Source organism: Zonotrichia albicollis, chromosome 5, assembly GCF_047830755.1.
Source record: "Zonotrichia albicollis isolate bZonAlb1 chromosome 5, bZonAlb1.hap1, whole genome shotgun sequence".
Classification (NCBI taxonomy): domain Eukaryota; kingdom Metazoa; phylum Chordata; class Aves; order Passeriformes; family Passerellidae; genus Zonotrichia; species Zonotrichia albicollis.
The window spans coordinates 63694762-63722573 of record NC_133823.1 but is presented as its reverse complement, the minus strand read 5'-3'; the positions used below and the strand labels follow the sequence as shown (position 1 = coordinate 63722573).

At 45.6% G+C, this 27812-nt stretch overlaps 2 protein-coding genes across 3 annotated transcripts; one reads left to right on the top strand and one right to left on the bottom strand.

Moving 5' to 3' along the window:
- The first annotated feature begins 583 nt into the window (after positions 1-583).
- Positions 584-13947, top strand: PPEF2 (protein phosphatase with EF-hand domain 2). The gene is made up of 16 exons (XM_005492187.4): positions 584-644; positions 3758-3885; positions 4426-4483; positions 4969-5144; positions 6164-6278; positions 7124-7170; positions 7572-7738; positions 7822-7858; positions 7943-8092; positions 8765-9085; positions 9826-10011; positions 10634-10776; positions 11299-11405; positions 12328-12491; positions 13043-13130; positions 13361-13947. The coding sequence occupies exons 1-16, from the start codon at positions 584-586 to the stop codon at positions 13540-13542; spliced, it is 2130 nt and encodes a 709-aa protein (XP_005492244.2). The 3' UTR covers positions 13543-13947.
- Positions 13948-14989: 1042 nt separating this feature from the next.
- On the bottom strand, positions 14990-27811 carry NUP54 (nucleoporin 54). 2 transcript variants are annotated; one of them, XM_074540397.1, is made up of 13 exons: positions 26912-27811; positions 25196-25357; positions 23170-23253; positions 22918-23064; positions 22057-22286; positions 19801-19988; positions 19153-19349; positions 18348-18402; positions 17674-17767; positions 17099-17206; positions 16610-16729; positions 16161-16271; positions 14990-15831 (listed from the first exon to the last, which is right to left on the bottom strand). In XM_074540397.1, exons 1-13 carry the CDS (start codon positions 27567-27569, stop codon positions 15703-15705), a joined length of 2283 nt encoding a protein of 760 aa, XP_074396498.1. In that variant the 5' UTR covers positions 27570-27811; the 3' UTR covers positions 14990-15702. The 2 variants fall into 2 exon arrangements, with proteins under 2 accessions (XP_074396498.1, XP_074396499.1); XM_074540398.1 differs by lacking the exon at positions 25196-25357 and having other exon boundaries at positions 14992-15831.
- Between the last annotated feature and the right edge of the window lies 1 nt (position 27812).

The window sequence follows — 27812 nt, the reverse complement described above, 5'->3', positions numbered from 1 at the left end:
AGGCAAGCAGTGTTTAACAAAGCTGGCTATTTTCTTCTGATAGCTAATTGCTATTTTAGACTTAGCTTCCTGCTAGTTATGATTAGATTAAATATCAGGTTTGTGTACATCCCTCATAATGAGCTATCCTTTACAGGGCACTTTATGAATATTTGTCTACACTACAAAATGTCTGTCTGCACATACTACTTCTTAATGACTTTTTAGTAGTTCCTGATCATTACTGAAAAGCTTTTTATATGTTTGCCAAACAATCACAATACCTATTTTTATGCAGGTAGCTAAAGGTGCTGAACTGATTCCTGTTTATAAAGCTCACTTGCAATGTGAAGCAGCGAGACAGAAATCCACATCTGAATGTCTAGGAGTAGCTGCAGAAATCTGGTAGTGTAAAATGTACTTGGGCATAAGAGCGGTCCTCTGATCATTGATATTAAGTGTTAATATATTTAATTGTAGATTCTTGGCACTGTGAGACATGTTGCAGCTGTTTTGATTCTGACCAAATGGTCTTCCCTGCATCTCTTTTGTGTTTTTGGTGACACTGGGCCATTCTGCAACGTTGGAGCATTGGTTGGACAACATGGGATCAGGTAGTTCTGTAAATGTCCAGTACAAGCACTCCCTGCAGAAGTCTGAAAATGGTGAGTGATTCTTAGAAAAGCGATCTTATCCTGTTTTCTCCTGCATGTGCTGTTGGGAGGTTGCATTGAATGTGTTTCTCCTCTGAGTGTTCTTCATATCATTGAAGTGAGGCTGTCTTTGAGTATCCTGTGACAAGGATTCTAAGGTGTCAGGCAGAAGACAACAGACTTGAGGAAATAACAGCTATTTAGACAAGGTGTGGGTTAAAATCCACCCAAGCCTAACTAGAGAAGAAAGCTACAGTTAGCACCAACACCTGCTGGATGAAACACTTGCTGGGTAATGCAGCTGTTAGGTCTGCTGACAGTGAGACAGATGTCCCCTGCTGCTTCTCCTGGATTATTTTCCAAGGCTCTTGCTAGTGCAGCCAAAATAAATCTAGTTCCAAAGAAGGTGAGATGGTGTGGCTATGTAAAGCTGTCAAGCAAAAAGTGTGCACTTTGTCAAATTACATCAGCAAAGTGCTCTTAATCTCTGTTAAAAATCCAGACGTCTATGGCTCTCGAAGTTGCGGTGATTTATGTTTTGAAGCCCTCTGTAATGGTATTAATTTTGTGGGTGTGTGCCTGTGTCTGCTGCAGAGCAAAGGGAGTTGATGAGGAAGACCTTAGATATAAGGAAGAGCTAAAAAGTAAATAAACAGTCTTTTCCTTGTTTGAATCATGCAGTCATGAGCACTGGCAGAACAGCAGGATGGGGCAAACTGATTGCAAGTATTTGGAGAATAAGGATTGGAAGTGGGGATAAGGTTGTGACTCACACTTTTATTTGCTACTATCCACTATTGAAAAACTCTTTTTATTTAAGTTAGACTTACCTGTCACCCATAGCACCAGAGGTCCATGGACTTTCCCAACAAATTCAGGGTTATTTTAAGATGAGCAAGTGTAACATAACAGTAGTTACTTATTTGAGACTTTATATAACACCTGATAGCTGAGCAACAGTTTCCCACAGCAGTAAAGCCTCTCTGAATTTGTAGACTTTGGCTCTCAACATGCCTCAGATTTGGCCACTTGCAGTAGGGCAGCTGCTTAGGACTTGGTGGCCAAATGCAGCGCGCCAGATCTCATCCCTGTTCCCCCTGTCCAAGGTCTTTGAAAGCTGTTTTCAAAGGACAGTGTTGGAGCAGAGCTGTTCAACTGGCCCTGCCTTGGAGTGTAGTCTGGTTTATGTGCTGCCACTTTGCTATGCTTTCAGCAGCTTATATGATACATGGTTTAGATCATCATAAAATGTGGATAAGTCTTTCTCTGTTCATTTCTTTTTCCCAAAATGATACAAACACTGCCAGATATAACTCACCCAGGTAAACTGCTAAATTAGAATACCTGGCTTTTTCAATTGCACAGTCAGTCTCCATAAAAGCAGAGTCAAAACCAGTGCCTTGCCTATCTGGGGCTTAAATGCTGTTAATGGTGGTATTTATGTTAACTGTGCACTTGATAACATGTCTCTCATAGGTGTAAGTTTTTACTGTTTCTAAGATTTTGGTTTTCATTGGTATGTGTAGAGTTATCACAAGGAATTTCTTCACAGCCCAGCAGATCAGTAAGCATTTTCTCAGCAAGAGAGAAGGCAAAGAATACAGAACTTATTCCTGAGTTAAGGCTTGCCAAATCTTACCTTCTTGCCCACAACTTGAGGTTCTCTCACACCTCTGCTGAAGAGCAGCTGTAGATCTTCCTTCTTTGTGCTCTGCAATTCCTGGTGCTGAAAGAGAATAATGATTTAAAAGGATTATTATTTTCAGTGTATAATCCATTGAGATACCTTCATTAGGCAAAGGTCGCTGTCTCCTGCTGAAGTACTTGGAGGGTCATTTGTTATGTAATTAATGCAAGCTGACTGAATTAATATTATTTCTCAGTATAGAAGCCTTTGGGCAGGGGGTGAGGATTTTTCTTTTTTTAATGAAGATTTTCCCACACACCTCCCATTGCTCTCCCTGCTTTGGTGAGCAGGCCTAGTTCCCTACCTGTGTTGTTTCCCTTGGGTTTTGAAGCCAGCTTGTGGATATAGCAGTCATCCCTTCCCACCTCAGCTAAAGATGACAGAGAAGCAGTGTTAGAAGATGTTTTAAGTGTAGGGCTCATGGGTGGGGCCCCAGAAAGGAACAGGAAGGGATGCAGTGTAATCCAAAGAGAGATGTCAAGAAGCAGAGCTGGTCCGAGTGGGATCAAGGACAGCTAAAGAGGATGAGAGATTCTAGAGGTAAAATTTTGTGGCAGAACTTGAAAAACAAAATGTGAAAGTACACCAATGTACTTCACTTGAAATATGCACTCACCCCATCTGAAATAATTTTTGAAGGGAACACACTGGAATTGGGAGAATACAGAGGCTGTGTTTAAAAGATCAAAGGGCAGATAGCCATAATTTGGTGGGAAGTATCTGATGTCAGCACTGGCTGTGGCTTGAACATCAAATAGGTACCTGGAAATTTTGGCATCTCATTCATTCTGTGCCATTAATGGCCAAAGTTTTGCCTCCCCTTTTTCACTGTGGGTGTAGTTTTGTCTTTATTTTATTGTAAGGTAATGGTATGTTGATATTTATGCTAGTGTAGAGTCCTTCTAAAGCTTTTCCACAACTGCAAAAGCTAAGGTATTTATTTGGCATAAAGAGAGATAGAAAATCCCCACATTTTTAACGCTCTAGAAGGAAACTTGGTATCCAGTCTTCCCCCAACTCTTTGCATGGCCTCAGTTAAATTTCTGGTTTCCTGAAGACCCAGCACCTAGAGATGGTAAGAGGGACATAAAAATGATCAAAGTAGGTAGAAAGGGAGGATATTGTGTAATAATATGGAAGAACATGTTAGGGCTTACAGGCCTTTGTAATTTGTTGTTAACACTGGTGCTGAAGGAACCAGCAGCAATGGTTGGAAGTGCTTCAGAGGTCTCTGGGCAGGCAGGGTCAGGTCAACCTCTTGCAAGAAAGAAGGCAAAAAGAGATTTTTTGCCCTTAGGCACAAGAATACAATTCCTGGTAACTTTTTCCTGAAAAGGAAAGGTTCTCCTCCATGTTCAGAGGTGGAGAAGGAGCTGCTGCAGGTGCCTCAGCTGCAGGCAGTACTGCTCAGAAGCCTGGTTCTGTTCTTGTCTCCCAGCTTTCAAGGCAGCTGTCTTGATCCAGCAGTGGTATCGGCGCCACGTGGCTCGGCTGGAAATGCGCCGCCGCTGCACCTGGAGAATCTTTCAATCCATTGAGTATTCCTGCGAGCAGGACCAGATCAAGGTATGGTGCTGAGGAAAAGAGCAGGTAGGAAAACACATAGCAATGTGGTTTCTGTGCCAGACTCTGCCTTTTTGGGTGCTAGCTGGTCACCCTCTAAGTGCTTCAGTGGGCCAGGGACTGGGTTTCCTGCCCCTTTTTAACCTATTAATTCCCTGACTGCTTGTGTTGCATAAAACAAAGTAATGAACCCCAAAAGCAAGCCCCAAGAGCCACTAAACAGAGCTTTTCTGGAGTCTGAACACAACAGGCAAGTCTATTTGGTTTGTTGTGTTTTAACTTTGATTAAAATTCTCTTACATGCCTGCTTTGCAGGGAGAGGAAGGGCTCATAGCATACTTCTGCCTGTGGCTGAAGGTAAAGCCACTGTTTTGACTTCATCTTAAGAAAGTCAAAACTTAAATTGGTACAGTGAGAGTTGCTATATGTACCAGACAGCATGAGGAGGGCAGAGGTAAAACTTCCAGAAAGATGATTATGATAGGTTGCTACTCTGTTCGATTTCATTCCGGGGTGAATGATGGGCTCTCCCTCTTCCTGCAGCTTCACAACTTCTTCAGTTACCTCATGGACCAGTTCACACCAAGCAGCAGCAAAGAGAGTAAGTTTGTGTGCTCTTTGTAGATGTGGCACCTGCAGCTCTGAAGGCTGAACCTTGTATAATTCATTGCCCAGTGCTGGGCAATCTTCAGGACGGCACATGTAGCCAAGTCCCAAGACTGACAGCATCAGGATTAGAGAGTGAATTGTCTGGAGACTATGAGCTGTGTAAGGGATGTGGGGCAATGCCTGCTCTTAGGAGCTGGAAGAAGGCATAAAGGTTCAGTATGTTGTCACAGAGTGGCAGAACGGTGCACACTGCACATGGACATTTGTCTCTTGCAGCCTTTCCCCCACTGCAAGTTTTGTAGCAGTGCCAAGCAGTACCCAGCATCCACGGCTGCAATTGCTCCTGAGTGCCAGCCTAACTAAACAGCTCTTCTGTAACAAATTACTAGCATGGTACCTGGACCCAATTAACTACTTTTTTGTGTGTTTCTCTTTTTTTTTAAATTTTTTAAATCAAACCATAAATCTGCTGTCCAGGGGATTTTATCAGTCGCATGTTTGTAAGTGGGGAAAGTTACAAAGAGGCAGAGCTGGAAAAATACTGTGACTATGAATCCATAGAGGTGCCAGACTCCTACACCGGACCCCATCTCTCTTTCCCACTCCTCCCTGACCATGCCACGGCCTTGCTGGAAGCTTTCCAACAGAAACAGGTAAGGATCCCAAAAAGGTACCATGCTCTCCCCTTCTCTGAACGGGATTGTAGGATAGATAATTTGGTCTTAACTTTCTTACCAAGCTCAGTTGACTGGAGTATAACAAGGCTGGCTGTTAAACAAAATGGGGTTGGAAACTATATGGTACTTCCTAATGCCATAGAAATGTTCTTCCTGATAATGTACTCCTGACAAAATGGAACACTTTACGTAGAGGTGTATCAATATTTACCCGAATTTCATTTTTAAAGGGAGAAATCAGCAACAGCTCATGTTGAGACTTTTCATAATTTTTTGTTCAAATTTCTCAATTTGTAAATAGGTATAGGATGGCCCAGAGGAAAACAGCCAATTACAATGTTTTGTGTTATGCAACTTGGACTCTGGTTTAAAATGTAAATTGTGAGTTTTTTGATAAGGAAGTTGAGTACCACTCCAGAACTAACAAGACAAGCCTTCATACAATTGCAGTGTTCTGCTGCCATCCCTCAGCTGATATGCTGAACCTCAAAATAGGTCAAAACATCCCTACTCCAAAGAGAACTTCTAACCCAAAGGTGTCTCATGTCCCTGCTGTATTAAATGCCTATGCCCTGGCTTTGAGCATATCTATCACTGCAGGACACGTGGAAACTCATAGACTGTTCAAAGTGGAAAAGCTAAGAAAGAACTAGAGGAGCAACTTTGTTACCTGTGATGTTGGACTGGAATTTCTGCAGCTCCTGGAGGTGGTGTGGCCTAGTGGGTATAGCCTTGTCCACAAGGTGCTGAGGCTCTAAGGTTGCTTTGCCAGCCCTCTCAGTGCTGAGGCTGGGCTGCCTTGTGCAAGTGTCTGCCATCCTGCTGTTTCCCAATATTTCCCTCATCTTGTTTGTAAGCCCATAGGTCAGTACAGACTGCCATTCCAGGGAGAATTTCTACCACCCAGGCTATCCTGGTGGAGTCTTTACAGCCACAGTGGTGCTGCTCAGAGGCCACTGATTTCCTGCTTTAATCCTTTTACTTTCTCCTAGTAGCAGCTCCATGCTCGCTATGTCTTAAACCTCCTGCATGAGACCAGGAAGCACCTCAAGCAGTTGCCAAACATCAGTCATGTCTCCACCTGCTACATCGAGGAGATCACCGTGTGTGGTGGGTCCCTTGCAGCCTCCAGGGTGGAATGCTCCTATGGGAGGGTGGGGCAGAAAGAGAGTGATAGTGAGAGCACGATGCCCCCCTCTGTACTGAACGTGGAACACAATGCTCTCTATAAGCAAAGTGTGTGGTGCCTTGACAGGCAGCTGGGTCTGTCTGAAATACCCAGGTGGTCTTTTTTGTCCCACCCCAAACTTGGAGTTGTTTTACTAAACCACAGAAATCACATCCAGCTGAGGACTGGTCACAGAACTTGGTAGTGGTCTGACCTGTTCTGTGGTCTGGGATTATTTGAAAACAAAATCCTGGAGCCTTTCTGGGTGAGCACCAGCACGTGCATGCAGATCCAGAATGTCAATGCATCTTTGCATCGTATAAGTAAATTTGAGACAAAGCTTTTTACCTTTTTCCTACTCTAATGTTAAAATGTTGAGATATTTATGAAAAATACATAGTACAGACTTTTGCATGCAGTCAGCCTCTGGAAAACAAACCCCTCTCTCCAATATTATGTTAAATGACAATTAGATGGTAATTTTGAATGCTAAGCTTTCTCCCACATAATGACAATCTTGTGCCAGGATGTGCCATCACATGAGATAAATGACCAAAGCTTCTAAATCAGTCTTCAGCAGATGGTGTAGGTTTTTTTTTATTGTCCTTCTCAGATTTCTGCTCAAGCCTTGCCTTACATCGTGTCCTTTTCCTCTAGGCTTGTGCTTCCCAAAGTATTTCTGTGCTTATTAATTTATAAAGGACCTAGTTCGTAGCAAGTTATGTATTGGGTGTTTTTTTAAAGTCCAAAGTAAACATATTGTGAATCATCTCTTTGTGCCTGTCAGGAGACTTACACGGCCAGCTGGATGACCTGTTCCTCATCTTTTACAAGGTAGGCACCACACTTAGAGAGGGAGGATGTCCAGGCATTTCAATGGGTATCTCATGGGTCATGTTGAGAAGTGTTTGCAGAATTGGGCCATTCATGTACAATTCTCCAAGACAATTGGATTGGTTTTAAATAGCTTAACAAATCAGTAGCTTATTCCCTTGCTTACTAGAAAATCTGATATCCATGTCCATTTTATTAGTGCCAATGGGTGTTTTTCTAGTGCTTATACCAATGACAACTCTTTGTGACTGCCAATTTCACTTCTGGGGCCCACAGTATAAAGATGAGCAAGGGTCTGTTGTAACCTAGGACAGAAATGAGAGGCTGCAACGGGGGGGAAGGCATATGGACACCTTGGAGAGGCCTCTCTGGAGACATCCACCTGTTCCTTGCTTTTACAGAATGGCCTTCCTTCCCCTTCCAAGTCCTACGTGTTCAATGGGGACTTTGTAGACAGAGGCAAGCAGTCCCTTGAGATCCTTGTCATCCTCTTTACCTTCCTCCTGATCTATCCCAAGGAGGTTCATCTCAACCGCGGGAACCACGAGGACCACATGGTGAACTTACGGTACGGCTTCTGTGCAGGGCTGAACACCATATCAAGGGCCTTGTGCAAAATCCCACTGAGCTTCCTTTCTCTTGTTCCTTTAGCTATGGTTTCACCAAGGAAGTGATGCAGAAATACAAGGTAGGCCTATGTTTGTGTCTTCTTTACCATGTGAGATATGCCTTTAGAAGACTGGATGCTTTATCTCTTTTTTCTTTCTCTCAGGTGCATGGGAAGAAAATCTTGAGGATGTTTCAGAATGTCTTCTGCTGGCTGCCCCTGGCCACCCTGATTGATCAGAAAGTCCTCATTATTCACGGGGGCATCTCTGACACCACTGACTTGGACATGCTTGAGAAAATTCAAAGGAACAGAGTAGGTTTTATTTTCCAGTTATTGCAAGAGACAACAGTGTTGCTGATTTGTGGCGAGAAGCTCATTTCTACATGCCAGCTTAGCTGTTGACAAGACAAATCTAACAGATGGTCTTCCTAGACAAGGTTGTGTTTAGGTATAGGCTTTGGTTAGTGTGCGTGCAGGAGCTGTGAAGCAATGGAGCACTGTTGGTTTCTGGAATATGTGCTGCTGCTGAAGTAAAAATGCAGTGATGATGAGACATTGTCCCACAGTTGCTTAGCCTGTTTTTACCCCTTAGACTTCCAGAAGGAGTTTAATAACTCATTTAACTTGCCTCTGCCTCACTCACTCAGTTAAGAAATACCCCTTTCCTTCTTCAAATAAAATCACAACTCTTGCATTAGTCATTCATGCTTCCTTTGCTCTGCTGCATAGTTCCCATTGCAGATGAAATCTGTATGCAGGAAATCAATGAGGAAGAGTGAGATGTGATGCGCATGAGGCCCAGCTGCAAACCCAGGATGGCTTGTCTAAGAGAATGGCACTAATAGTTCCCCATAGTCAAGGAGCAGTTGATGGAAAGAAGGGAGTGAGGCTTGGATCACTTGAAGTCTGCCAATGGAAGACATTAGAGCTGGAGGTCTGGGTTTCCTGCTGTGTTATCAGCTCCATTTCTCTCATATCTTTCAGTTTGTTTCTGTGTTAAGGCTGAAGAAAAGGAAGGAATCGAGTGGAAAACCACAAATCCAGGCCATAAATGGGGAGAGCGAATCAGGCACTGATGCAGCTCCCAGGTTATCTCTGCAGCCCCAGTCAGCCCAGGCTCCCAGCACAGCCAACAGGCGGGAGTTCTCCAGGTGGCTCCGGCAGACGGTGCAGGAGCAAATCGACACGTGCCGCCGGCTGGTGGACATCAGCGAGTCAGAGCCGGAGGAGCTCACCTATTCCAGCATGGTCTCCTTGAAGGATGCGGATGAACCATGCTGGACTCGCCAGGAGGAATGGAAGCAGGTGAGGAGTCTTAGCAGGGTCCTGAGCTGGATGTGCTGTGGGTGCCTCCTGCAGCAGTTGGTCATTCAGTGGTAGGTGGCCAGGAAGGGCTGCTCTGTGAGACCGTGGGGATGTTTCGTTGGTACCTTTGTTACCTCCTGGGAGGAGGAGCTGGGGACTTCCTTTCCTTGTTCTTCCAGACTGGGAGTCTCTTCTGTGCACTCTGAAACCACTGTTAGTTGGTTGACATTACATGTGACCTTCCAGTGCTGCACACCTTTTCTCTGTAGCACTGTATACTGAAGTCAGAGTTAAAGGGATTAGGCCTTAATCCACACAGTGGTTACTGAGTTAGCACTTGTATTTCTGCAGGCTATGGAAGGACCTGGCTAGAGAACAAAGGCATTTTATACTAAGCCTACTAATCTGGATCTCAGGATCTGCTGGTTGTTCTTGCCCTGGGACTTGTGTTTTGGGATGGAGAAAGATAGGGAAGGCTCTTGGACATCTTAATGCTAGCAGAGGCAAAGCTTGTATCAGGCTTGACTAATGCACATCCCTCTTTCCCCAGACACTTTGGATGTGCCTGTAGCTCATGGCCAACAATATTGCCAGTTCTGAGGTGGCCCAGGTCTGTGAGAGTCTTCAGCTGGAATGCAGGAAAACTGTCTGTTCCCTTGCACTCTGGTTATAGCAGCAGTGTAGGGAGGGATTCCGAGACTGAGCTGTATTTTCTTAGTGAACTTTGCCAATCCTTTCAGGTTTTAGACATCCTCTGGAGTGACCCCATGCCTCAGGAGGGCTGCAGAGAAAATAAGGTGCGAGGTGGTGGCTGCTACTTTGGGCCTGATGTGACAGAGAAGTTCCTTGAAAAGTACAGCTTGCAGTTCCTGATCCGCTCTCACGAGTGCAAGCAGGAGGGCTACGAGTTCTGTCACAGCCGCAAGGTCAGCCAGGGGTGGTGTGAAGGGCACTTGGGTTTCCATCCTGCCACAATGGGGTTTCTGGGGGGGGGTGGCTGTCTCAGTTCTGCATTTCTTCCAGTGGGGCTTTAAGCACGTGCAAAATCCTTGAACAGTCCTATTGGGAGTTAACTGAAGTGTGGGGACATGGATGCACAGGCAAACTGTGTCCTTGTGTGTGGTGCTTGAGAAAATATCTGAACCCACTTGTGCCATGGCCCCCACTTAGTGCAGCTGCTCCTGCAGATGAGCTACAAAAGGGTGCTACTGAGCTGCTGCAGCCAAGTTCTGTTTTCAGAAGATGCAGTCAGATTTGTGGCTTCATCAGGGCACTCGGATTCTGGAGAGCAGAATTGTTGGGAAAGAGCACAGGAAAATTGCAGAAGCCCAACATGTGGCCAGATCCACATGTGACCAGTGCCACCCACAAGGAACTCACACCTGCATGGCTTCCAGGCCAGCTGCCACCTGGCTCTCCCTCTTCTCCATATAACATAGATGCTTTCACAGTCTGTGGACTCTGGAGGGGATTGGGTCTATTGTTTACATGTATATCAATATTACAGGATGAATGTACTGACTGCAAATGCCCTTTTTTTGGGATTAGGTGCTGACCATCTTCTCAGCCTCAAACTACTATGAGATTGGCAGTAACAGGGGAGCCTATGTGAAGCTGGGACCAGACCTCATCCCCCACTTTGTTCAGTACCAAGCAAACAAGACAGCCCATTTGCTCACTATGACCCAAAGGCAAGGCTTTCTAGTTGCTCTATTTGCCAAGTCAAAATTCCCTAAGGGAAAAATTTATGAGCTTTTAGAAAGTTTGACTCTGGAGATGAAGTTTCACAGCTTGATTTTTCTAAAGAAAAGCTCTACAGGAGGGATTATGCTTTGTACTTGAAGTTACTGAGGAAAGCTCGAGGGTTGAGAAGGGATTATTAACAAAATTCCAAGGGGATTTTTCTAAAGCTTGCTGATTTTTTTCAGCTCCTCTTTTCCATGTCAGGTTTTAACTTTTGACCTTTGCTGAAGCTCTCTTTTGGGTTGTTACTTCACAAATGAATGCAGGGACTCGTGGCATCAGCTGCAGGGAACTGTGCCCTGGGCATGCAGTGCCTTGTCACAAGCACTGAGATGCAGCTGTAGCTGTGCAGAGCAGTTGTGTGGGCAATCCATGGACAAGCCAGGTAGAGCACTGGGAGGGAAGGTGCAGTTTTTCTTGTGATTCAGGGCAAGTCCTTCAAGTGCTTCTCTCTGTTCTGCATCCTCCAGAATCAGCAGAGTAGAGGAATCAGCCTTTCGAGCCTTGCGGGAAAAGCTCTTTGCTCACACCTCAGCCCTCATCAGTGCCTTCAAGTCCTACGACAGGGACAATACAGGTAACCCAGAGCTGAGGGACGTGCGAGTTCATTGCCTGGTCGGATAGGGTTGAAGAGACTACATTGAGTTTGTGGCTGGCTCGGAGACTGCTCATTGACAGGTGTCACCAGCTGTCATGGGGAGGCTGTATCAGACCTTGCCAGAGGTCATTTGCTGTTACTCAGTCTCTGTGGATGCCTTGGAGAGACACCGCAAAGTGGGGATGCTGAAAAAGCAGGACGTCATTAGCCTGAGGTGCAGTAATGGAGGCTGGTCCTAGAAGAACTCCTTGCAGCTGAAGTGCTGATGAAGCCTGGGGAAAGACGACCTGGAACGTGTCTGTTGTGTCAGTTGAGAAGGGCTGGGTGGTCTCTAGAGCCCCTTCATCTCTGAAGTCTAAAATCACTGGGAAGAGGAAAGCAAGGGATGTCTTCAATGGCAGTTGTCTTTGTCAGAGCCTTAAGGAAGGAGCTGAGAGTTCAGACCTCTGTGGGAGACAGGAGTGCTGTGTTGATGCAGTGACCAAGAGATGTTGCTGAGAACTGTCCACTGGTGGGCAGGGGAGAAAAGGGATATGGTGGCTGGCAGAACTGCTCATTGAGAGAACTGCTTTCTTGCTTTCTTCCCTGGTAGTAAAACTGTTCATAGGGATCCAGCTCAGTTGTTACAGCTGCTGCTAAAATGGGCAGTGGGCTGCAAATTTCTAATGAAATACCCAAAGTTAGTGTCCTGCATTTGTTCAGATGCTTGCAGCATCATAAGCCTTGCTATGTTGCAATGATGAAAACCTTGCTGAGGCTTGGGTAGGAAGTGTATGTGTGCCTGCACTGCAAAATAATGCTGTGCTGTCAAGCAGCACCTAGACTGTGTGTCACTGTTTTAGGCTTTGTCTTTGCCTTCACGTGCTTTCCGCTGCCAGAGGTGTCTCCCTTTTGTGTACAGGAAAGATCACTCTGAGCAACTGGGCGACAGCAGTGGAGTCAGTGCTGCGGCTGGGACTGCCCTGGCGAATGCTGAGGCCGCAGCTGGTGCGCAGCGCCGAGGACGGCATGCTGGAGTACAAATCCTGGCTGGATGACCTGGCCATGGAGCAGAGGAGCCAAGAGGTAAGCACTCAGCCCCTTCCATCAAAGCATGATGTGAGCAGCTCTCACCAGATCCCTGGCACATACAAATCAATTGTAGTACAAAAGGACAGTGGATTCTCCCTGCATAACCTGAAATCACACTGAAGTTGGTAGGAAGTTTTACCTGAGCTCAAATAGTCCTGAGGCACCCAGCCCATTTTTACAAAGAGATGACGGATGTGAAATCAAAATTTAGGGACAGTTTGGATGCAGGCTGGTGAGTAGGAAAACTGTATTTCACTCTCCAAGTAGCAGTTTCTTAATTACACACAGCAAATGCAGCTCTGCAGTGGTTATAAAATGCAGCCTGGTTCACTGTTAGCCCAGAAGAGCGCCAATGGGAAGGGACAAGTTGCTGATGGTCTGTTCTGCAGATGCAGAAGGGTCCAGTCATCACACTCCTGGTTGATAAGGCACTGCTGGCAAGTTCTTGAGAGCAAAAAATATTCTTGCTTGTGGAGACATCTGCAGTAACAACTCAGAGACAGGAGAGGTGTTGTCAGGATAAAAACTGTGATCATGTCTTTCAGCACATCCAGTCCAGCTTGCTGGAAGTCATTTATCGAAACAGATCCAACTTAGAGACCATATTCAGGATCATAGACAGAGACCATTCAGGTAAGCAGTTGTGCAGGGGCTGTTGATCACTGCCTTCTGTGATCCCTTCTGCTTTGGAGTTTGCTTTAGTATGTACAGATGTGTTTTTATTTAGGCTTGGGTGGTCCTGCTCCCTCCCACACTTCTGCAATGTCAATTTGTATTATGCTTCTGCTGCTCTGAGCTGTGTTTTAGTCAGTGTTCTCCACATTAGGAGATGTAGCTGCAGCACGTTAAATGCTCCTCTGCAGGTCTCATCTCCTTTGAGGAATTCCAGCAAACCTGGAAGCTGTTCAGCTCCCACATGAACATTGAACTCACGGATGATGGCATTAATGACTTGGTTCGCAGCATTGACTTCAACAAGGATGGGAACATTGACTTCAACGAGTTCCTGGAAGCCTTCCGCCTGGTCAGACAGTGCCCGTCGTGAGAACCTGCTGGGAGCTGCCATGTCCCATGCCTTGATTTCTACAAAGCCAGGACTGTCCCACCTAACCTAGAGTGTGCCTGCAGATGGCAAGCAGGGAAAGGGGAGGCAGGTGCCCAAAACAGAGATCACTGTAGGTGACAGCTGTGACCCATCTGGGGAGGCTAACAGGTGAAATAGATGAATTGCACTTCAATTCAGACTGCTTTTAAAACAAGCTGTGTTTTAAATAGCTTCCCACTCAAAGGGAAGATGCAACTTAGCTTCTCTTGTCAATGTGAGAGGATGTTACGGGTGTATTGAAGAGCAGTAAAGTGGAAGTCAATGTATTACATGTAGGCCATGTTTTAATGAGGTAGTGGTGTTTGATTGCAGCTTTCCTTTTAATAAACCTTTTTTCCAGACTGCTGTTGCTTGGCTGTTTATTTTTTCTCTAGTTAACTCTGTGAGCAGCAGTGCTGTTCCAGTGATGACACCTACTTCCCTGCTGGTGTTCCTCTGCTGTGGTAAGCTTGCTCTGGAAGTTTGGAGCTACTAAGTACACACAGTAGAGTGGAATGTTGGAAAAATACCTCAAATGTGCAACATTGTCTCTAGCAGGGGGACTTGTTTAAAAAATCTATTGAGGTAATTTCATTTTCAAAGCCCAGGGCAGTAGATCAAGTAGCTCCCTGCTAGGGAGCCTATGCTGCAGGTTTGTTATTTTCAAAGCATGGTGGGATCCAGCTTGTGAAGTGGGGTGGAATGAGAAGTTTGCAAAACAAGAAACAATGTGGTTCTCAAATACAAGCAGCACCGTCTAGCAGGGGCCCCATGTCAAAAGACTCAAGACTGCTACCCAGCCTCCAAAACAGAATTCTAGCCTCACTCAATTTCTTACAGAGCTCATTGCCCAGTGCAGATAGTTTAGTAACTGGAACTATGCTTCCAAAAGGAAACTAATCCTGTTCCCCCTTAGCTAGAGCTCCACATATGCTTTTTCAATTGTAATGGAATCATGCTTCCACAAACACTCTCAAATGCACAATAGGGGTCCCAGCATATTGCAGCTGTATTTCTATTTTTCCATCCTTCAAATTTAATTAATGGAATTAATTTTGATGGCTAATGAACAAACTGATTTTGCCCCTTCCGTGTTTTTTTCTGCTGTACAAACTCCTACTGCAGAACACTGTTTTTTGTTTCAGTTATTTTTGGTGACTTTGGCACTGAGGGGAAAAGCAGGTCTCTCTCCATGACATGGGGGGAGTAGGTACCTGCTCTGCAGCGCTTGCTGCCCGGTAGGATCTGGGAGCCACACCTTTCACTTTGGTTTGGGGACTGAGGCTGCCAAGCAGCTCTGTGACACTGGGTGTGACAGCCTGCTACCTTGCAGTGCCTGGAGCAGAGTGAAGTGCATTACCTGGAGCTGGGAGCAGCATCACTGCTTTGCTGATGTCACTGAGAGCCAACACCACACACCGCTTATTACAAATTCAGACTGAATTTATTACTTTGGGGTGATTTTTAAAAAAGGCAGAAGACAACGTCCAGACATACTGTTACTTAGAGGGGCAGCAAAGCTTTGTATAACTCATATATGTAAAGTGATCAAAACATAACCTTCAGATCCTTGCACTCCAAAGGAAGGACTGAAACTGGAAACATGAACTTTCTGCAGCTTGCCCCAGTAACTGACTGGTACTGCAGAGAACAACATAGTTACAGCAACAAATATCTCTGTAATGATTTAAGTTAGCTGTTTACACAATGGTGCTACTTGATTGTTCTGACAGAAACATGGAAGCAGGCTAAGCTTTCCACAAACCGAGTCATTAGTGAAACAATCCCCTCAGCACTGCATTTTTTAGGACAATGCTGTTGTAAAAAAAGAAGAAAAAAGGAAAAAAAAATGTACAATAGTACATATAGTTTTGTAGTAAAATGGTATCTGAACAGATTCAGTTTTCCTTCTTTTGTTAAAGCATATACAGCTTTATAAAATATAAACCTTCCAAAGGTCAATTTTAAAAGCTTAGAAGAGGCTTTGCTAATTCTAAAAGTAACAGACAAAATACCATTTTGCTCCTACAAGACATGTGTTTTATTTTACCTCAACAGTTTTTTAGCCTTGGAAGGTGAGCCATGAACTCCACTACCATGTTCTGTGTAAACCTCCACCAGTCAACTGAAGACTCCCCCTCGAATGGGAATGCTCTCGTTTAACCCGTGTTCTATTAGCTTGATGTCCTCCAAATCATCTTTGATGATGCTGATTAGGTGACTCAGCCCTTCTTGCTGCTGCTTCAGGTGCTGCAGATAGTTCAGAAACCAGTGTGAGTATTGTTCAACTTCACAAACTTACTAAGTAATATTTCTCAGAAGTGTCATGACTGGTGGCATTGGCACATTGATAATCCTGGCATCATTTCTCTGAGGAAGGAATAACAGCATCTTCTGTGCTAACAGCCTGTCTCCACAGAGTGGTTTTGTACAATAGCTTGGTGCCCCAGCACTGAGACCAATTACAAGGATGACTTGATCAAACATGACAACATGACATTCTATATCCAGTCAGCGTGCATCTGGCTTAAATGATCAAGCTCAAAGAGTAGGCCAGGGTTCTACCCAGTAACACTCACTTGCTTGATTTCCCTTAAGAGGTCTGCATCTATGTAATAGCGCTCTTCAGCCCGCACTGCTCCAAAGTGGTTTTGCATCCTGATCTGGGACATGAGCTCATTCAGTCTGCCCTGGGAAGAGAAGCAGGCTTAAATCAAACACAACTCATTTACAGCTGCCACAGTTCCAGCATCTACCATTCCTTGAGTCTCCAGGGCTGGAAACATTGCTGCTCATTCAATTTTTAGATGTTCTGGAAGACATGCAAAGGGTAAGCGACTCCATGATTTCCAAGAACTCAAAACTACTGAAATACCTATTGGCTATTCAGTAAAGAGCACAATGCTACAACCTATCACACCGAGACTGAAAGCCTTCCACAACTAATATACACATGTGTTTTGGAAAACTGCCATACTTTCAGTGAGGAAACCCCAGAGGTGTTAGCCAAACGCTGTCAGCCACTCACCTTGAACTGCGTGGGTGCGTTAAGTTCACACTGAATTGTATCCAACTGTACACGAAGCTGCTCCTCATCTGCCTGAATGGCATAACCACTTTTCCTTTGGATCTCCTGCTTTATTAGCACCTACAAAAGAAGCCTTTGACGTTCATTAGAGAACACTTGGCCCATCCTTCTCCCCACCAGCCCATCTCTACATCTTTTTGCCCCTCCACCAGCCTGTTTCTCACTGGATTTGTTGTGTCATTTAGTCTGCTGCTCTAAGACCTCAGGGCAGTCCTGTAGTTTTGGGTAGGTGAGAGAGAAGGTTCCCAAGTACAGCAGACCTGAGCTTTCCCTGACAGCTCGGCCTGGTACTTAAAAGAACACCCATTAGCTGAGGTCAGAATAATTTTCAGCACTGGCCTGCACAAGATGGAACAGGTTCTTCTTCCTTCTGAGACTGCTTGTGGCACTGAAGTGTGTCAAAGGACTTGTTAAGATCATCCTTGTTACCTGCAAGGTTCTGTGCGAAAGCGCCATCAGTTTCCTTTTGTATTGTGCAATTTTTGCCATAGTCGTCGTTTGGTTTTTCTGCAGCTCACTGATATCTTCTGATATTATCTGCAGAGGAGATGGGAGTCAACTAGAAGCCAGAGAGTTTTTGATAACAGAACAAGGTAGGCCTGATTTAAAACTGGAAGCTTCATGACACTACACCACTTAGCAACTTGGTGTCCTTGCCCCAGATGATTTTAGAAAGCTTTCTTCTATCTCTACTGTTCGGCTTTGTATTTATTTTCATACACAACTGGGATTTTCAGAAGGCACTGGAAAATTGGTTGCCCAAAGTTAAAAGTTTCTGCCAATGGACTTAATGGAGTGGGTGTGGATTAGCCTGTAACAAAACAGTGAGCTGGAACCTGAAACAAATGAAAGCCAAACCACTCTGCTCAGTTTTTGGACAAAGATCTATTTAAGGGATATATTAAGACAATGGTTCATCTTTCCATTTTGAACACACAGGGCTAGGTGCATTTAATAGCGCATCCTTGTCAACCGCAAGTCATGATAAAGATGAGCAACCTTACATCTAATCGAGTTTGATGCTGTTTGGTCATCTGATCCTGGACCTTCAATCTTCTCAGCAGTTCCTTGAAACCCACCATTGGCACAGGAATAAGCCTAGAAGAACACAAATATTTCTTACAACATGTTTCTATACTGGACACATCAAACATGATAAGGGTTAATAATTATGAAACAGAATCTAACATAAAGTCACAGATTATGCTGATCTTTTATAAATTAATATATAACCATATCTTCTTTTGTTTAGTTTTAGAGTCCTAACTATTCCCCATAACCTCTTCCTTTTTAATAAAGAAACCAGCCCAATTTATCTGTAACTACTGGAGGGTACAAGGGCGCAGCACCTTCAGCAGAAAAGAGAAAAAACCATAAGGGTTGCAAAAAATAAATCACAATAACTAATCCATGTAACGGAGGACACCACTCCTCTAAGGAACCCAAGTAAGACTCCTTCTCTATCCTGACAGCTCCTAAGCGCCTAAATGGGTAACGGGATTAAGACAGGCACCTCCAGTAATCTTCACTGCTTTCAAGGGGATCAGCACTTGGCCAAGTTTTACTCAAGTAACTTTCTCACAAGTTATCTGAAGGGTACTATGCAATTATTATCTCTTTCTCCCCTGTCCAAGCCTTGTTGCAATATTTCAATACTTGAACATACTATTTGACTTACTTATCAGGATCAGGATTATCAACTTTGGCTTGTTCCCATATAATAGGATCAACACCTAAAAAAAAAAAAATAGGATTTTTAGTAGGGCTATCTGAGAGATACTACAGCTGCTAAAATACAGGAAAAAATACAGGAAAAAATGCTGTGCAATACACAAACCCTATGAACTATGCTAACCCAAATGCCTGTTGCACAAATTAAGGTTAATTAAACTAGGGTAGTTCTTTAAATCTCCTGGTCCTGAGCAGGAGCAGTAAATTCAGATCCAAAAGCTGTCAAGCACTGGTTTGAAAGCAGGGGAAAGGAGTAACCCATAGGTGCTCCCATTGGATAATCCATACTTTAAAGGCAGAAATTCCTACTGTTCCCATTATATGCCACACTTGGGTCATCTGTCCTTTTGAAGTTGCTTATTGTGTGAAACAAACAAATATTTAAAATATCAGTAACTAAGTGATCAAAGTACCAAATCAGTTGGCAAAATAATCTCAGTAGGAGTTAGCTCTGACTTTTCTGCAAGACTAGGCCAAATGCCTTTTCCAATCCAGATTTCATAACCTTTCATATCCTAAACATGGACATATATAAAATTATAGATACAAAGGTAAGTCATCTAATCAAATTACATGAAAAGCCCTTAACTACTCTAAAACAAGGCTAGCTAAGAGAGCCATCTGAAAACTGTGAGTATAGGACATGATTATTCTGATTTTTAACTTTTCTTTTTTTCTTATTATTTTCACAGGTGTTTTCCAGCTGACACCAGCTTTTTTCCTGGAGAGCACAGAAGGCCCAGCCCACGCACCGGCAGGAGGGTTCTGCAGGAGCTGCTTGACTTGTGCTGGGGACAGCTCTGTCCTGGCCATGGACAGGCTGACCCCCAGCTGCTGCAGGGATGATTTGATGTTGGCTTGCTCGAAGTGGGCATAGAGGGTCGTTGCAGGAACTCTCCTGGAGGTGCCGTTGGGGGAGCGCTCCACAATGTAAATGATCACTTCTGTCCTGAGCGAGGCAAAATGCGGAACGTCAGGAAAAGGTCAGCAGCACGAAGGAGGTAACACAATACACAACCACCCAAAATCCAAGCTATCACTTCTCCCAGCTGACTTTTAACTTCTTTACCAAGTGAGATGTAAAGTACCAGTAGCTGCAGGGTTTAACACAGCAAGGGAGAGACAGTGAAAAACTATAAATACCATTACATTCTCTGCTCCTCCCAGTTTTACCAACCATATCCTATGGTGATACTAGTACTACATTAAGAATAACCTAAAATCTCTGGAAAGGCACTGGACTCAATGTTGTAAGAAAAACTATATGAAGGAATAAGAGATACTAATCAAACTCAGGATGAAGAGATCTAAAATCAAGGAGAAGGGGAGACAGTAGACTTAGCCACCAACCCATTCTAACATGCAACATAAATGGGCAACCCTGTGGGAAGTTCACGTACTGGTCATCGGGCATTGTTTTAACACCTTCGACATTGACAGTGAGGGTCTGGTTTCCTCCCAAAATTTTGTGTAGCGATTCTACGAGCTGCTGCTGCTGACTTCGAATATCTGCTTCTTTTCTGTTAAACACCAGGACCACGAGGCCATCTTCATCTTTGTTGTTGGGCATTAAACTGTAACCCACAGCCTGCCAAGGAACACATAAAAAATGAAGGTAAGTTACTTAGCAAATGCCTATCCTTGTGGCATGAAGAGGAGGGGCTAAATCCCTCTGTTTCTAGAGCAACTGGCTCCAAATTTAACTCACAATTTATTCAAAGCTGCACAAACATGAAACCAATCCCCTTGTAAATCAATCTCTCACACAGCCATCAGTACAGCAGCTTTTGAAACAGTTTGGATTTTTACAAAAAGGTCCTAAGTATCCTTTTTCCATCAGGGGAGTTGCCAACACAGCAGAGCTGACAGCAATCAGGAACATTTTACAAACTGAGCCTTTTTCCAAATTGCAAATGGAACCAGAGGATCAGCCTTATTACAAGCAAAAACAGAGTGGCAGCTTTCACCTCCTCTTGCCTATCAGCTGTCACCCCACGCTGGCACTGGTGACAGGGCAGAGAGTAAGGGCTTGGTGAGGCCCTGACACTGCACGTGGGTGGGTGACCTGCACCTTTCCCCTCATGAAGAGAGAAATGAGTTGGGGATGTGCCCAGGAGCTCGGTTTTGTCAGCAGAGGGTAATCCGCTGCCACAGTGAGCCTCGCAGAACCAGCCATCCTGCCATGGAGCACAATAGTGACAGCTAAGGAAGAATTTGTTTTCAAGCACATGATACTTCTCGTACTTCTGTTTTAAATAAATAACTTCCACAATCTTTTTACGCAACTCAGCAGTTTCAAACTAGAACAGATGTATTTTACTTCACTGTGGTACTTCAAACAACAGCCTGTAACACATAGAGAAGCATGCATTTCTTGGTCTGGAGCTGCATGCTTCTCATGCATCCTAGAGCTGGAATTGTGTACAAGTGGAACCCTTCATATAATGCTTCTTTCTTATCTGATGCCAGGTGTTTCAGTGGCAATAACCAAAATAGCTTATGATGCTCTGCTCCTATCCCTGTGCCACCTTCTCCCCTATTTTTTGCAGGCATCTTCACTGGTGGCACAGATGGAACTTGTCAGTATTTCACTTATGGCACGTGAATTCATGGCATTAGAAATGCTCCAGTCACAGGGCCGACACTAAACCTAGTATCTGGTATTTTCTAACCTGAAGACTCTTCTTTTTAGTAAATGAAACTCTAAAATAGCCGATTTTGTGCCACACAACTTATAATGGGCAATTTTTCAAAGCTCAGAAACTGTGAAAGCAATTTCAGACAACAACTTACAAGAAAAAAAGCTTTCAGTTGCATTGCTAATAAAATGTTCAAGGTAACACTGAAAAAGGTGATGCAACAAAACCAAACATTTTTTAGGCAGGCACAATTGCTGCAAAAACGTTACAGAACTCTCATAATGTACATAATCAACGCTGGACTTAATTCAGTATTAACCTACATTCAGGACACAAAGTTCGCACTCCAAAGGATCAGCTTTGGAGGTGTCGCCACGCCTGCCCCAAATCCCCTTACAAGCCTGAGGCTTAGCAAGACAGTCAGCAAGTGCAGGATTTGTGGAGGATGGAGAGCCACAAATTTGTCAACATGAGAAGCAAGATCTGGAACTGCTGACGAGTCCACACAGGGAATGGAGTCAGCATGAGCACTGGCAAGGATAAAGGCTGGTGGATTTTCAACCTGGCACAGGCCAAGTTCATAGAGGGTTATTTTAATCTAGACAAAGCAGGAAGAAAGACCCTGAAGTTCTTATTCCATATGTTCACAGTTTCTTCCAGACAAGAAGGTTATTTTGAATTGTTTCTGTCTTATTGTAACATACACAGACACACATTAAAATTAATTTCCATAGATCTGTTTGAAGTACACACACACTAACCTGAATGCTAGTACATGAAATTGTTACTTTCATGCTCCACATCTGGGCTCATTATCTAGTCCCTCCACACCACCCAGATTTCCAGCATCTTCGTACCTTTTAATGAGTGTGCATCAGAATTGTGCAGATTACCTGGAAAAATACTGTTTCAGAATACTCTTACCAGTGACAAAGTCTGGTTTAACACCCATGAGCTGCTCAGCCTCAGCAGAGTAATGGATTGGCGCCCTCTGCGGGCAGCTGAACCATGCCATACCTTAAACCTGCAGAAGGGGTTTTCCTGCGTGAACTCCACCGGAGCGATGTTGTTGTTGAAGTACCCTTTGCCCGTGCCCCAGAAGGCCTGGAGCTGGTTCCATTTGGCCAGAATGGCATCCCTCTCATCTCCCAGCAGTGTCGGGGCCGAGAGGGCGCTGGCTGTGTTGATGAGCTGGTTGGACTGAGCGGGGGTCTGGGCAGGCTGGTTGAACAACCCAGTGCCTAATGCTGGGTGGGATAAAGAGAAACAAATGAACCCCTTGACCAACTGTGACCATGCTATCACCTATCACTAGCATCACTTCTTATCAGACTCTGAGAAGCAAAATAAAACCAAACAAATAAAGAAATTAAAATCAGATCATGTTTCTTAAGTGTCTTTTTACAGCCATTCATCATATACAACAGAAGCTCCTGAACAATACATTAGAAGAATTTTGGGGTTTTTTTTAACAAGACACATGTATTGATCCATGTCACCATCTATCTGGCACCCTCAATACCTAAATCTGAGAGGCAGGCTGGCTGTTACAAATTCAGTGGACTCAGAGCCTGAAGCTACTTATTATCCAGCTCCCATTTAAATTAACCTCAATGCCTTTTTCCTCCCCTTTCTAGTAATGCTGTGACTGCAACATCAATTCTTTAACTACATTCTACCAGCATAAAACCCAAGGGGTAAATATTGTTGGAAGCTCAAGGGTGAAGCTCAGAGACTTGCTTGAGCTCTAGTTTAAGAGTTTAAGTGTTAAACCACCTCCAGTTACAATACACTTCCGTCCTACTACCGCAGCAACAGAAGATGGCAATCTTGTGCTTTCACTGCTAAGGGATGGGTAAATCCAAAGGCCATACTCACTGGTCTGCTGCTGCTGCTGCTGCTGCTGGGTTCCAAAGCCTCCAAAGCCTAGCCCAGTTCCCAACCCACTGCCCAAGCCAGTTCCAGTTCCTGTGCCAAAACTGGTACCAAATCCAAAGCCTTTGTTCTGGGTACCACCAAAGAGTCCTGCGGAAACAAGTACATGATTACCGAGAAGAAGAGCACAGCAGCCCTGCAACCCAAAGCACTCCTGGATCTGCTCTGCGGGCAGTCAGGCCCTCAGTCCCTTACCGCCGGTGCCGGTGTTGGTGGGAGCAGAGAAGCTGAACGCCGGTGCCGCGCTGGTGGTGGTGGTCCCAAAGCCTCCGAAGGCACCTGCCGAACACAGACTGCGGTCAGGCAGCGGCACACGGCCCCGCAGCTGGGCACAACACAACCGACCGCACGCCTCGGGGCTCATGGCGACAGGGGCTGACAGACGGATGGCACATGGCACAAGCATGTAGTTCACACTGAGCATGGGCACCGAGCTCATCGCCCAAGGAAATGGGGGAGAAAACATGGATCACAAAGCCACAACTTGTATGGTGTGTCACGAAAGCAAATAAAAAGGCAGCAGTCAACTGACATCTTGGTCCTTTACCAGAGGGATGTGCTTCCCCTAGTGACAGACACCACTAACAGTACTATTTCTTACATTCGTTCTCAGGAATACTTCTGCTCAATGTCACTACTAACTGTTTAATAAACAACTCGATGTTTTGTAAACTTTACAAACAGTCCTAACACCTCAGGAAACCTGAGGCCAGATACACACAGTCGTGTAAATTTCTACAGGGTCATTTTTTTTTAAGCCTTGTTCCCCAATGATCATTCCCGTTACACCTCATTTAGAGGTTCAACCACTAGTAAGATGGATGCAAAAGCAATCGGCCTTCCACAGATTTTCAGGAAAAGCAGTCATTGGCCAGCAGGACAGGACCCAAGTGAGCACCTGAGTTCCAGTGCTGCCAATGGCACTGGCCCAAGGTGCAGCCTGTGGAGCGCTGACCTGCCTGGGAAAGCAAGGTGTCTGTGTCTCATGCTGCTTTTACACGTGCTCAAAAGACAAAAGACAGTCTGCTACAAAGGGTTTGTCTCAAAGATGCTGCCTCTCCTCACTCACATGTCAATAGCAAATAAAAAAGATCTATTACACTCACAGTCCTGTCCACAAATCAAATGAAAAGCATAAATCAAAGCTGATATGCAAGGGCATTTTATTTCCATTCAGCAAACACTTTGATGTGAGTGGGCACAAGAAATTGTTCCTTGTAACACCCATGTTTCAGTCCTGCCAGTGAGCAGGACACTGTGGCAGGAGCACCAGCAGATAACACCATTTTTAGGTACCTTTGCACCCACTGCAAATTTAGTCATTGTTTCTTGAAAAGGGCCTGAGACTACAAATTCAGTACCAAAGAATCAAATTAAATATCAAATGGACTATCCATGGTCTCTTCTGTGTCTTCTCAAATGAAGCCAGTGAAGAGTGTTCACAGCAAATAAACCAAATGAGACCGCTGGAGTGCACAGAACAGATGAGAGGCGCAGACACAGAGAGCAATGACACTGTGGGATGGACGGAATTCCTATACGAGCAGCAGCAACCGGACCCCCTGGCTAATTCCACACCTACACAAGCATTAGAAATCCATCCAGTCCAAAGTTTTCATAGGGAATGGGAAATATTTGAGGTGAAATGACGTCAGCTGATGGCTCAGATCTGATGGATCTCCATACAAAGGGCTTCCTTGGCCACACCCCAGTGCCCGATCCCGTGCAGGCCTCCCTGGAGCACGAGCACCCCTGGAGAGCTGGGGCAGGGCGGTGTTGGGACACCCGGCGGCTTTGGGAAAGGGCCACAGCTGGCTCTGACTTTGTGCCGGTCGTATACAATTCGTTTCTGCACAGAAACTGCTGAGTGTGGTGTGTTCATGACAGCCAACGCAAGGCCAATGAGGAGACACGGGGGAAGATGGAAACATGACTGCAGTAGTCCAAGAATCTCATGTCAGGAAACAGGGAAAAGGGACCAGCTCTGGGATTGTTCGGGATCACCTGGATTCATTCCCGTTCTAGAGACTTTTGCCTACAGGGTTATTTTTCCTCAAAAACTATTCCTCGAGAATTTAACGGGCTAAACCCCTCCCATTCCATTTCCAGAGCTTTTATGGATATGAGGATTAGTAGCGGACACAGATCCCCAGTGAGGGATGCAATTCTTGGACCCCTGCTGTAACATTTACCACAGAACACGTATGGACGCATTATCTACCTGCACTTGCCAGACTGTTACCAAAATTGAAAGCTGGAGTTGAGGTAGTGGAAACACCGAAATTCCCAATATTAAAATTCACCGCGGGATTAGCAGTTAATCCGAAACCCCCAAAATTAAACCCACTGGCAGTGGAGTTTGCAGTTTCAAGCCCACCAAATCCTGACAAGCGGGAAGCAGAAAAAGAGCAAGGCAACATTAGTTCTGAGTGAAAGGCAGGTCCCAGGAGAGAAAAGCTGAAGCATTTTTCCATCACCATGAGCAAGACAGGCAGAGTTAGACACAAGAGTAAAAGGTATTAACTGGCATTAAACATTATTTATTGGACACAAGGAGAACACTTAAAAGCTCAACACACTGCTGCTGTAAAGATATTTTTTAATTATACCGTGCATAAAGCAGCAGCATTTCCCCACCTTATTTCAAAGCCTTATCTCTGTGATTCAATATTCACATTAACAGTCATTTTTAACAGCCTAAGACTGCTCAATACAGCTGCATCTGTGTTAAGTGTAACAGATAATGTCAAAATTAATTCATAAACTATCAGGAAGGCAAGAGTAAATCATCTTCATACAAGTAATACACTCAGATACATGACAGCAAAATAACCACAAAACTCAGCTCCAGCAGATGAGGCACCACACAAGCCTCAGCTACTCCAGGGCAGACTTATCCAAGTTCTATTGCCAAAATCTGCCCACCTCAGCCTTGCTGGATTTACTGATGCACCCAGCACCCCTGGGATGCAGCTGAAACAGTTTCATGCAAGACAGACAACGGGAAGTCCTGAGGAGTGATCCCAGATTTCCCTCTGACATTGGTCTGTGAATGTCATAAACCTCGCCACAATGTACAGGCAGCACAAAGCAATGTTTTACTTTCAGATGGGGCCAGAAAGAGTGTTTGTAAAAGAGACGGTAAAATTCAGGCTAACTAGAGCAAAGATGAGTCCCGTCCAAAGGAGTTTGGAGTCAACAATTAATTATTTTACTAACTGAGGGCAAGGAAAGCTCTGTCTTACATTTCACCATGACTGACAGTGACAAAAGCAGAGGAGGAAAAGTCTAACTTTACAAGTTAACCGCTGTCTTTTACCTTGCTCAAAAATGAATTTACAAGGGCATCTCGTCCAAACGATGAATTTATTGCAAGAAAATACTGATCCGAGGGACCTGACTACCTCATCACAAGCGCCTCAAGAGCCGCTCCCGGACCCACTGGGGGCCGCGTGGGGCGCGGGACGGCGCCTCTGAGGCAGTCGCGGCTCCCATTGGCTGGGGGGCACGCGTTGCCCGCCACCGCCGGTTCCATTGGCCGCGGGGCACGCGCGGGCCGCCGCCGCCGGTCTCATTGGCGGGGGAGCACGCGCGGGTCCCTCAGGGGGCCGCGATTCCAATTGGTGGGGGGGCACGCGCGGGTCCCTGAGGCGGCAGTGATTCCCACTGGAGGGGGGGCACGCGCTGCCGGCCGCCCCCGTTCTCACTGGCGGGGGGGGAGCGGTACGAGGGGAACACGCGCGAGCCGCCGTCACGATTCCCCATTGGCCGGGGGGCACGCGCGGCCCTTTGAGGCGGCCGCGGTTCTCATTGGCGAGGGGGCACGCGCTGCCGGCCGCCGCGGCTCTCATTGGCCAGGAAGGGGGGGGGGCACGCGCTGCCCGCCGCTCGGCTCCCCCCGCCCCGCCCCTCCGCGCCCCGTTTCCCCAGCGCTCACCGGTCGGGTTGGCGGCCCCGGCTCCCGCCGTGGCGCTGAAGTTGAAGGCCATGGGGCCGATCGTGGGACGGCGAGCGGAGGCCCCCGCGGGAGGCGCGTACGAGCCCCCGCGGCGGGTCCGGCCACAAACAAAACCAGCCGCACGCGCTGCTTTTCCGCCGCCACCAAAGCGCTTCCGGGTGGCGCAGGCGACGCGCGGTGATGCAATTGGCGCGCGCCAGCGGGCTGTACCACTGCGGGCTGCAGGACGGGGGCGCCGGGAGAGGCTTAATGTCCCAAGGGAAATAAATGAAGAATAAACCCGAGCAGCTCTTCCGTGAGGATGGCGGGCATTCTCGGGATTCCACAACCCCGGGACCACAGAGCCGCCGTTCCTCTGGGTGTCCCCGCTGTAGGAGCTGGCGGGCAGGCGGGGACATGACACAATTCCTTCCCAGTGAGGGCTCCCACAGGCACCCCACAGCCGGGAGGAACGGCTTCCTTCCATTTTCCCAGGATTACTCCCAGAAAACAAGACTTGGGGTGACAGTGTTGTCACAGAATGCCAAGAGGGCTTGGTCTGGAAGGCACCTTCAAGCCCATCGTGCTCTGCTCCCTGCCATGTGTTGAAAATGACCAGATAATACTGGCTTTTGCATTTATGTATTAGCCTATGCATGCTGTTAGTGATAACAAGTATTTAGAAATAGCATCAACGATAACTCTTTTTAGCTGCATGTTAATAAAATATAATCTATGATCTTAAGCATGCACTGTGATGCTTAGAGAAATAGTGGTGTAATCAATATAATATCTGTGTATCACTCATGGAAATAATGGTGTGATTAATGTATTGTGTTGTAGATCTTAGCAAAACATAAGATGTTTTAAAAAAGGGGCTTTTGTGTAACTAAAAACAGTG